Here is an 11727-nt window from a genome sequence, read left to right as displayed (position 1 = left end):
TTTTCAAAAGGGATGTGTAGTAATATCCGTACAGTCTACTACACAAACTCATACATGCCACAAACCTCCTGCACCTAGCTGCAGGGACTGGATTCACTTAAACCAGTTCACAGAACTTAAATACTTGCTTCTTTCAAAAGGAATGTGCAGTAATATCCGTACAGTCTACTACACAAACTCATACATGCCAAAAACCTCCTGCACCTAGCTGCAGGAAATGGCACTAATGCAAAAACACTGCTCACATCAATACCAAACCTTTTATGTAGTATGTTATTTGAAATATGTAGGTCTTTCCAAAAGTATAGTTGTATTCCAAGCGTTCCAAGGGAACACACGAAACAAGCCAAGAATGAATTGCCTGAGTCAACTTGAAATGACAGAAATAAGGCCAGGCTGTCGCTTCAGGTCTGACCTCAATACGCCACAGAAGACACTGCAGTGAGATGCAAAGACAGGAGCTGCCTTGCAATAACAGGTGCCTTGATTAAGCTGCCTCCAGTTTTGAGCAATCTTCAGGTTGCAGATACCATACCTGGAAAAGAGCAACCAGATGAAGCCTTTCACCAAATGCAGCCAATTCAATTCCAGCCAAGATGATAAAGAAAAGCTGTTCAAGCTAAATGCTACACCATAATGAAGATTGCCTACACCAACTGTAAATTCATGTATTCTTTGGGGAAGGCTGCCTCCACACCTACCCTGGCAAACTGAAGAATGTAAAGAATGCAGCTGAATTGCATATGTTATACATACCATCACTGTGGACCACAGACATACAATGACATGAAACAAGGTAAAGGAAATCCATTGAGTTGCAACAGCTCTATGATGGGACCCATTTGGCATGATGCCCCCACCTTGACCACAGTCACCTTCATCACCGCCGGGAAGAGAGTGGAACACCGAGGAGTGGAATCCTTGATTTGAATTATGATTGTGATAGACACCCTGGGCCACCATACTCGATGACATCATTGGATGGCCACTGTGCACAAGCATCCCAGGATGACAACCAGCTCCACCAACGACAGACTGACCCATGTTGACCATCAAGTGGCTAGATGCACCTTGAACTCTCTGAATACCATGACTATGGGACTGGGGTTCCATGCGACTCTTATGTGAGTCAGGACTTGTGCCCTCTTGAGAAGATTGTCCTTCTGATGACACATTTCCATTCATGTTACTTTTTGAATCATCTTTGCTCTTCGTGTTGAGAAAACGCCCCCCACACCCTCTAGCTCTTCTCATGGCATGAAGGTGCCTTGATTCATGCAAGTATGGCTGTCAAAGAAATGTGTGACACTTAGACACATGGTAGCATTGGAAAGCATTAAAGACAAAGCAGCTAACTTGTACGCCCAGAGCCTGAAGTTAAAAAGAAGCCACAAAACAAGTATTTCTCACCTATTCATCATGATTATGTGATTTCACAATGCTAAAAGACACTACTTCCGGATTTGTGTATGTAGGTTTACATTTCTGTGTGTGTGAAAGAGTAGGAAGAAGTTCCAAAATCCAAACTGAAACATTTACACACAGATTCAAGACTATGTTATTTCCAAACATCACCATTGAAAACTAGGCCCTTTGGTGAGCATTGCCACACATGATCCAAAGACTGCAACGAATAGTCAAACTGAATCTAAGAGCCCAAAGAGCTGTGGTGAAACCCATACCTTTCTACTCCTAATAAGCTTGTTCTCGGATTCAGCCTTAGCCCGAGATTGCCTGCGCCGTAAGATGCCATGATATTGCTTGGCATTCACATAGACTGGCTCTTCTTCTGTTATCTCGGATGGCAAAGGCATGCGCGCTTGCTGGACTCCAAGCATATGCGGGTGAATCTAATAAATGAGAATCCTAAGTAAGCCCAGATCAAGTGTGTACGTAGAACTTGAATTGCCTCCGAAGTAAGACTGATAACAGTTGCGCCAAGCACAATATTATTGACTTCGGGTCTCTGACACTTACCATGGCTTGAGCTCCATAAGCAGCCACTATGCCACCAAAATAGGGATCCGCATAAGGATAGCCAGCACGTGCCTAGTTCATTGTAAGAAATTGGGCACGTCTCAGTTCAATACTACAAACCAACAAACTTGCTGGTACAATACCAGTAAATTGATGACTGTGCATCTCTATACCATAGCATGGCCCAACTCCAGTTGTGTGTGAGGCAGAAAGTATTCGTTTGTTGGCTGGAAAACAACAGATGGAGGAGCTGAACGATGGTGATGCTCATCAATTCTGCCCTCATAACCTGAAAGCATTGCAGCACAAGATTTTTAGGGAAGAGCCCCCCCCCCCCCCCGCGCACGGGCACCCGATAAAAAGGTTCAAGATAACAAGTATCAATACAGAACACTGAACTAATAGTGAAATCTTTTGCCATGAGAAATCCCAAAATCTGTCAGCACACCAAACACAAACAAATATCAAGTTATACCATATAAGACAGCATCGGTACGCTACAATTTGAGACAAAGTATGATATCCATGCAAAATTAAGCCGTGACACCTGAACAAAAGTGGAGTAATGTATTAACTTCACTCTATACGCATTCGTTGGATCACCAACAGGGACTACATGCTAGGGCAAGCTTAGTGATGTCATCAGTCTTCCTAGGTCTATGTACGCTACATATAGAATGTATATTCAAAGCAGCATGTCACACCTTATTTCTGACGCCACATATCCTACAGACTTGAGGCCCATCTTCAGTAGCTCAACGACCAAACTATCTAGAGAGTAATAAAGGGGCCCTAGATTTAGCTGTATTCTAGGATAGTGTATACTTCAATTTCAATTTCAATTTTAAGTAGCCTCATGGGCTGATACATAGGAGTCCATTCTCTATTAAACAACTCATTCTCAAATACATGAGAATCAAATCTCCTGCTCTTGCACTTCAACGTGTTACCTGTCTCTCATAACAAAAAGAATGGACAGAGATCATTAGCACCATAGGGTTTAACTAAGGGCTAAGCATTGATGAGCTGTCCACAGTTATTGGTAAGACTTGGGGGAGGGGGGCCACCCTTTGTAACAAGCATTAGGACCACAATTTCCTCTAACTAGCCTGCCCATGCTCTCTGCTGGAAGCAGAAGCGTACGTGCTAGCTTGAATAAGAAAGAGAAAACCTATGTACATGTATAAGTTCTGCGATGTTAAATCTCACGCATATAGACTAGCATAGTTGGAGAAGTTATGCTTACTACTACTTTGTCATGTGTGGCCTTGGCAATCTCAAAGAGTGCTACGGTAATTGATCCTCATTGAAGGTGCTACATACAACATATGGCTGTCATTCAAGGAAAAGGCTGCATACGTGTTGAGGTTGCCCCTATATGAAGAGACCATCTATGGCTGGATGGACGGATAGGGAGGGCTGGAACCCTCGGGAATCATGGCTAATTGCTATAGGGATTATGGAGGCAGGAATAACCCACTGCTTCTGTATGCCAACTTCTGCTGCTGCTGTCCCAGTTCGTTGGGGGAGCTTTGAAGCCCCCTCCCCCAATAGCAAGCTGTCCTTTGGTTTGTGCTGCTCCAAATCTCCTTGTGCATGATCTGGATCTATGCTGAACTGCACCTTGGCTGTATGACAGCCTTTGTGGATGCTCTAGATTTGTAGGTGGTTGTAGGCAGGTAGAGAGAAAGGGGGGTACTTTTGCCATTGTTATGCCAACAAGGGTGCCAAATTTTGTTTATGCAAACGGTTGTTCTCATAAGACGTGTTTACTACTGAGCCAAAAATCAGGCATGCTCCAGGGTAGATTCCAAGACGTGTTCTGATGATTTTGTTCACTACTAAGCCAAAGATCAGACATGCATTCATATACCACCATGAAGATAGCGGGGTAGGTTTCAAAGACGTCTTCTCGATTTCTTTGAGGTAAGATTGAAGCATTGAGTCAAAACGTTTCAAAATAACAATCTTACGTCACGGGTCTCTTTTGGAAGTTTTACTGTTGCAAGCGTGTAAAGAGAAAAAATCAAGCAAACGTACCAGACACAGGTAAAGACTGCATCCTTGTAGCTTCTGCTGCAGTTTGAACCAAAACAGGTGCTGAGGCCTGCTGAAGAGACTGAGGTTGAACAAAACCAAGGGACCTCACAACTGCTGTCACCCCGGTTATATCTTCTGCAAACGACTTCAATGGACTTGACGTCGCAGCTTGAATCTGCTGTTGCCCAACTCCGCCCCACCACGTAAGACCTCGCACAGTAGACAGGCCAGAAGACTGGCCACGTGTCCGATTCTCTGCTTCACACTCGCCTGCTTGCATAGCGAGGACTCCTCTCTCACGTTCGGAATTAGTGATATGTCGCTACTACTTTATAATGGTCACACCTTAAGCACAACTCCTTATATCCTCACGAGAAAGCCAAAAATACTGAGAAGAAGAGCTCGAGCAAGCCCCTTTCGAAATTCTAGCCCACGTTGTTGTTGCGTTCAGATCCTGGCGAGAGGGCAAACAGCTCCGCCTAAAACCCAACAGACAATATGAACTTTGCAATGACCCATCTGCATAACTGGACGATAAGCACTCGACAAATGCGCAGGGACAGCTGACAAGAAGAGGAAACAAAATTCCAGATGAAAAGGAGCTAAACTTACGATATCGATTGCATAAACCCCCGACAGCATTTGTATAAACTATACATTTTGAGGAAGAAGCCGTGTTAACTTTCCCGCTCGCTTTCACCCAAATGCGAAGCTAGCTGGGATACCTACAGCGAAACGAGATTACGGCATGAGAGGCGTCACAATGGGGCACTAAGAAAGCAAACCAGAAGTACTGAGCTCTCAGATGCTGTGAACCGCAGAGATGCACAACAATACTGCAACAGTCGCCAAGAGGACCTGAGCTGAAAGGGGAGATGAGAGATGAGAAGAATAGTTCAACACATTCACAGAAGAAACCGACGTGCAAGCTCACGCTCTCTCTCTCTCTCTCTTTCTCTCTCTCTCTCTCTCTCTCTCGTCTTGCTACTTCCTTCAGCCATCTTTCTCGCTTTCCCTTCCTCTCTCTACCTGCTAAAGATAGCAAGTTCAAGGCAAGTAGTGCAGAATCCACAACAAGGGCTATAAAATCGGGCGCGGGCTCGTGCGACGGGGTTGGCTGTCGTGGGATCTTCCGCCCGCCTTGGGACCGAGAAGGGAAAGTGGAATGCTGCCAATGTGAGCGCGGGCAGGCTGGTTCGGGCCACTGCTGCAGCTGCGCGACCAATCGAAGGGTGAAGGGAGACGGTTAAGATCTTCCGCGTCGTGTTGTGGGAGGCAAAAGAAGGGGGGAGGGGGGAGGTAGATGGAGCTAGATGGAGCTAGATGTGGGAAGAAGGGGGGATGGCTTGGAGAGAGGAAAGGGGGGAGGCAAAGGGAGATCAGGAGAGCTTGAGGAAGGGGGGGTGAAGGCGCAGGGGCGCCATCGCCATAGCCGTCGCCATAGCCACAGAGCTTCGAAGCTCGGCCTCACTCCAAAGGCCTTTGCTTTGGTTTCCGTTTCTCTCTGTTTGTGAGAGACGACCCCGTACCCCTCCCACGTGGCGCCACCTCACCCTCCCTCGCCCTTTCCCCTCCTTCCCCCTTACGTGGCACTCTCCCCGCCTATCATTCTGCCCCCCTGGCTCCTTCTGTCCTTCCCTTATCCTCGTTTTAGAACACCCACCTCGTGACGTGGCGCGCCACCTCACCTTGACTTGACCCCCTAACGAATCCCCCCTTAAATCCGCCCTTTAATGCTTTTAACCGGCTTCGAGATCTGTGTGCCACGTCGATTATCCACGTCCCTTTGGTGCTGTGCCACATCATCACTTGTTGAAAGGACTAGCGGTTTGATATTCTGCCAGCTCATCATGCCACGTTGGAGGTGCCCTCGGCCTGTATTCTTTTGTTTTTTTTTTTAAGGAGGGGACTAGCTTTCTATTTGGCCCCTCCCTATTGGTTAGCCTTCCATGTACTGGTCCAACTATGCGTTGCTCTTAGATCCAGCTCCACCTTTAACTCCGGTTCAAGCTTCACCCCACCCGCCTAAACATGGAGGAGAGACAAACTAGGAAATAGGACCGTCGGGTGTGGTGGTTCACATTGCCCACTCGTCAAGTTTGTAAAGAGGGCTTGCATCAAAGCTTCATTGGTCTAGTGGTTGGAGGGAAAAGTCTCTCTCAGGAGGCATGGGTTCAACCACCACTCAGTTTCATTCACGGGTAAACAGTTCTAGTTGCCCACTCTGTTGGGCCACCTTCAAATGGTGGATGAAATCTCTTTTTGTTGCAGTCCAAGCCGGGCTATCTTGGTTCCCAGGCCACCCCCTAAATGCATCAAGTAAATTGCCTATATTTGGAGCAAGAGGTTGCCAAACCCACCCCCTTGAACAATCGTAAATCTCTGCCCTAGAGCAAGTTTGCAGGTTCACCATGGGGACCCACTAGGAGACATTGGTTTTTGGAAATGTTCCACACTTTTGCTCCGTGGGGACCTGCTCTTATAGCCACCACAAAGAAGCCCTCGAGTTCCACTCATGACTCCATCAAAGAGGTACGAGTTTATGAAGAGGAATGCCCTTAAGACCACACTTATAAGTGATGTTAATTTGTGGAGCTCCATAGCCATTACCATTAAGCAAGCCATCTCTCTCTCTCTCTCTCTCTCTCTCTCTCTCTCTCTCTCTAATGGGGGACATAATAGGTAAAAGTGTTATGTCATTTTTTTAAGTTTTGCAAGGGGAAATACTAAATACCTCTATTTTTTATGTTCACCCCCTCTGTAATATACGCTCCTAATGTAGAGGGTTGCTTGAATTTAGCAATACCCTATTTTACAATACGAACATTGAACTTCCACTACTTGGACTTTTCTCATGGGATTGTATATGAGGGAATTCGAGGGCACTCATGTGATGAAGAGGGTATGGGAACATTAATTCCAAAAGCTTGGCTTTAAAAAATTGTGGAAGTGTGTTAATTTGCAAGTGTCAGTGATGTGTTAACTTTAGGAGGTGAAAAATGACAATACAAACTTTTTAACACATTTAGCCACCTCACTTGTTATACAATATTGGTGTGCGAAATGTCATAAAAAAGGGTGGCCATCTGATTTTGGTGTGGCACCTACCCACTTCTTAAAAGCACAAATGGTGACTAAAACTTTGCTGCAATTCTTCAGGATGCACTCTTCCATTTGTGAGTATTTGGAAGCTCACAATGAGCACAACTAATGGAAGACTCTTAAAATAGATTAGCTCTCACTTTTTTGTAATTGAAAGGGTATTCTAATGATGACAATAGAGTAGAAATCTATGAGCATCGTGTACTAATGTTAAGATGTATTAAAATTTGAGTTAGTACATCGTACAAACATCCAAAGCTAGCGATAGGTAAGGAAGGAGATCCTTTATGTAGGTCCTTACTAGTGCGCATTGGAAAACAATGTCTATGTTGAAGATGCGAGTTTGTAAATGACATCAACGCTACATAAGATTCAAGTATTAGCACTCATTCTCGTCATGAAATTCACATGAATGTTTTCTTATAAATTAAGGATATTAAAGGGCATAAATTGAAAAATAAGATGATTACATGTAGGTTGTTTCTTTAGCTCAATAGATCAAAAACTATTGTTGGAATGATCAAAAGCTCAAGTATATAACAAAGCACATTTGATTAAATAAATACGAACTTCAAACTTTTTTAATAGGTGGGGAATGTTTGAGTGGCCTTCACTAGTGTGAGTATTCCACACACTTTGACTAAAAACATGATATGTATGTACAACTGACTCACTCAAAGGCTTGTAAGCACCACTCAAGAGATCATCAAGCATAGTATAGTGTAGAGATTTTAGAGGTCAAGTCTTGCCTTGGAAATCACAAACAACCTCCATCCCCTTTTGCACAAAGAAAGGGTATGATAAAAGATGAATAGAACCTTTTATTGAACTGAGACAACATAAAACAGTTATTCCATTCATTTTGGGGGACTACCGAGGTGGAACATTTTATTGCATTCATTTCGGGGGACGACTGAGTAGAGTACCTAGACACGCACCACAAATAATAGATCTTTAGAAGCCCTAGTCATCTTCGTTCCCAAAAGGAGAAGGATTTTCTATTTAAAAACCTCCTTTAAGTTGTAGTTTTATAATCCATCTTTGTGTCAACAATTCCTATTTCACACTATTTAGCAATGATTAATGACCATAAGTCCCTATATGTTTTTGTTTATCGGTTTTTAGCTACTCTTTTATTATTAAGTGTACATTTCCAAATAATTTCTCCACTCATAAACATATGCCTAAGCCACACAATAAAACCTAACAACCTTGGTACGTAGTATGCACGCAATAAGTTGCATCATCTTGCTTCCTTGGTACCTTGAAAAGACAATGAAGAAAAAACTTTTTTTTTTTTAAGTTGCATCATCTTGCTTCCTTATGAACTTCCTTATGAAACCTAGCAAAATTAGCTGAAATTTGCACCTTCATAATATGACACCACTTCCATAATAACTTTAGCAATGTATATAAATTATAATTCTTTAATTAAAATGGGTGATAAGACACTTCTTGGACGTTCCTATCAAATCATTAAAACAAAACAAAGTAATTCATAGTAAGATCCTCATGAGCATTTTTTATTATTAGGAAGTTTGGTTTAGCATAGCAATATCTACCTAGCCCTCAAGATACAACTAAAAGCATACTTAATGGCTTGTGTAAATATCAATATTTTATGATGATGAATACCGTTGATCGAACATAGCCCTACTTTACAAGTGTAGCACTAATAGAAAATGGTAGGCAAAGCATCTTATACTATTTGTTTATATTTATTGAAATTTAGGACGTGCTTTGCTAAGATGAACATGCATAAAGGGTCCCACTACTTTGATAGAGTTCTCGCCAATTCACATGAAGGCCTCTATAGTGAAAAACCTAGCCCTTCTTTCTCACTCGAGGCATCATGGCCCACTAGTTGCTTTTCTTTCTCTATGTAGCTTGTCATGATCCTCATGACAACTGTTCATTCAACAATCCCAATCATTTTTTATTCATTTTATTTTGATTCTTTTGATGCTAAGAAAAGGAAAAGATAAAGTATTGCATCTATGCTCCCCTTCATTGGTGTTCCATATTGGTGAGCAAAGGGAAAGATAAAGCACCGCATCTATGCTCCCTTTCATTGTTGTTCATATTGCCAACGACAAAGAACTAAATTTTATGATACGATGAAATGTGTTGTGCAAAGGGTGTAGACAAAATTAAGAATCATCTAGAAACAAATTATACGTACACATTCAAGAATGCTAGGTAGAGTAGAACACTTTTCAACAATAATATAATTAGTGGGGAAGAGTTTACCTGCAAAGGTCCTTGCCATCAAGGTTAATGGACCTAGTGATCTCAACTATGGGATTCTCTTAGATGGATTGCAGCATTGTATCAATAAGCCCACTCATGATATTGGATTCTATATTAGAAGCCTATACACACACCTTGTTCATGCCAATACACGAAGTTCCTCTTGATCATATTTGATCAATAAATCTTTATAAAAGCCCTATTAAGATAGGGCACAAGTTCTAAGAGCCCTTCAACTCCAGCACCTCCATCAACATGCCACACAAACCTACAGCCAGAATCCAATCTTTTATATAGCAAAGAAGGGCAAGGCATCAACAAAAAATCAAGGTCCTCATCGTAGTGTTGACCTCCATAGTAACTCCTTTCTATGAAATGCACTTCTCGCCTATTTTATATAGCCTTGTTATAATGCTAGCTTAGTGACAAATGCTGAGTATCATCCACCTTGTAACAAAAGCTTGAAAAGATCATCATTGTATAAAGAGCCTAGTAATTTCCCTCATTGACTAGTGTTGAGTTTTGTCAACCTTGTAACAAAGGCCTAAAAAGATTATCATTGCAAGAAATTACCTACTAATTTCCATCGTTGTGTCAACAATGTAGTGACACAATTTTGATAGTAAAGGCTCTTTATGCTACATCCCTAAAGGCTCTTTGAAGGCAAGGCATTTACATGATGTCATGACCTGATGGGGATAAACCCTTGGGATCAAGTTTGGGAAACTTCCAATTGAACAAAAACGTGATAACGTGTTTAGGTTTTGATCATTATATCTGATAGCTCTAAGCTTTGTGTGTGAAAGTTATGAAAAAAATACACAGTGCATCAGTGTAGACATTTGATTGTGATTATTCAAACGAAGTGTTTGTAAGCAAAGTCTCATCATTGGAAGATGTTGTATTGTTAGCAAAGACCTACAATGAGACATTTGCACCCGATCAGATTGACAAAAGAAACAAGATCCTTCTAGAATGTCTAAAGATCAAAAGGAGGGGTTACACTTTTCCTATCTGCAAAAAGGGCCCTTTTCCAACCTAGAAAGTTTGTTTACATGGTTGACGTATTCTTTCTCGTTTTTTGCTTTACGGGATGTTTTGTGTCATGGGATGGACATATTAATTCATGATTCAAATAATAAAATCAATTAATGTATTCTTGATGCGTGGTTGGAATCGATTACCACATTGTTAATTCACGTTTTAGCTTATGTTGCAATCATGCAAGTTTGTCTTAGAATTCGTTGGTAAAAAAGATTTAACATGACATTGTAATGCTCCTCGCCCCCAATTGAAATCTCATTGATTATTTAAGGATGGTTGAAATCAATTAGCACATTATTAATTCATGTTTTAGTTTACATTGTAGTCATGCAAGTTTTTCTTAGAGTTTAGTGGTAAAAAATATTTAACATGAATGTGCCAATGTAGTTCTTTAAGAACTAAATCATGGATGTCACCCTCCTGGACCTCTTGTACCATAGACCAAATGATTGGTTCCGAACTCTCAACTAGTATATATGGAAGAAGATGAAGTTGCTTGACAAAGCAATATAATTACTATAGGATGGGACATATAAGACCAAGTAAATCTCCTTGAAGTGCCTAGTTTAGTTGATTGATAAAAATGATGGAGGAATGAGAATGTGTGGTGACCATAAGAAAATTTTAACAATTTTATTAGCTGATAAAAATGATGGAGGCAAAAGCATATGTACTGACCACAAGAAACTTTATAAGTAAACAATTAACAAAGTATTTGGATTGGATAATGGATTCTCTTCTGGATCGATTAGCAAGCGGTAATAGATGTCAATATATTTGGACTTATCAAGATCTTTTTTATCATTTCCTAAGTCTACATCACTCTGGTTATCACAAAATTTACTATAGCTCCATTTTGTTTGCACCAACATCCTCTAGGATCCATGTCAACCATATAGCATCACAAGCACACCTAGCAATTGAGATATACTCAACCATATAGCAGCACAAGCATGCCTAGCAATCAAGATATACTCAACCTTTGCTATGGAACATGCATTTGTGAGCTACTTGTTACTCAATCATGATACATAGCAAGAATCAAGATGAATGTGTATCATGAAACTGACTTCCACTTTAGATTGCCTCTCTAACCTACACCATAAAATTAATGAGCTATGATTTGTTGAACATGCTATCCTTGAGATAGGAAAACTTATGTGTTACTTTGCCAGTGAGGTGTCTACAAACCCATTTCACTGCATTCCAATCATATGTACAAACCTTGGTGGCCATAAATTGTCTCATAAGTTCAATTGTATATATTTCAATGAGATTTCAACCCATGCTTTTGTCATCAAATATATGAGCATG

General features: G+C 41.5%; 1 protein-coding gene across 2 annotated transcripts; it reads right to left on the bottom strand.

Moving 5' to 3' along the window:
* Positions 1 to 243: 243 nt before the first annotated feature.
* LOC147901994 (nuclear transcription factor Y subunit A-10-like) lies at positions 244 to 5485 on the bottom strand. 2 transcript variants are annotated; one of them, XM_087374722.1, is made up of 7 exons: positions 5047 to 5485; positions 4630 to 4742; positions 4018 to 4496; positions 2151 to 2266; positions 1978 to 2049; positions 1683 to 1850; positions 244 to 1287 (listed from the first exon to the last, which is right to left on the bottom strand). In XM_087374722.1, exons 3-7 carry the CDS (start codon positions 4295 to 4297, stop codon positions 367 to 369), a joined length of 1557 nt encoding a protein of 518 aa, XP_087230848.1. In that variant the 5' UTR covers positions 4298 to 4496; positions 4630 to 4742; positions 5047 to 5485; the 3' UTR covers positions 244 to 366. The 2 variants fall into 2 exon arrangements, with proteins under 2 accessions (XP_087230848.1, XP_087230849.1); XM_087374723.1 differs by having other exon boundaries at positions 372 to 535; positions 861 to 1287; positions 4630 to 5485.
* Positions 5486 to 11727: the final 6242 nt, after the last annotated feature.

Source organism: Dipteris shenzhenensis, chromosome 5 (genome assembly GCF_047967505.1).
Source record: "Dipteris shenzhenensis isolate YYH24624 ecotype China chromosome 5, Dip_SZ_1.0, whole genome shotgun sequence".
Lineage (NCBI taxonomy): Eukaryota > Viridiplantae > Streptophyta > Polypodiopsida > Gleicheniales > Dipteridaceae > Dipteris > Dipteris shenzhenensis.
This window is presented reverse-complemented; position numbering and strand designations above follow the sequence as displayed.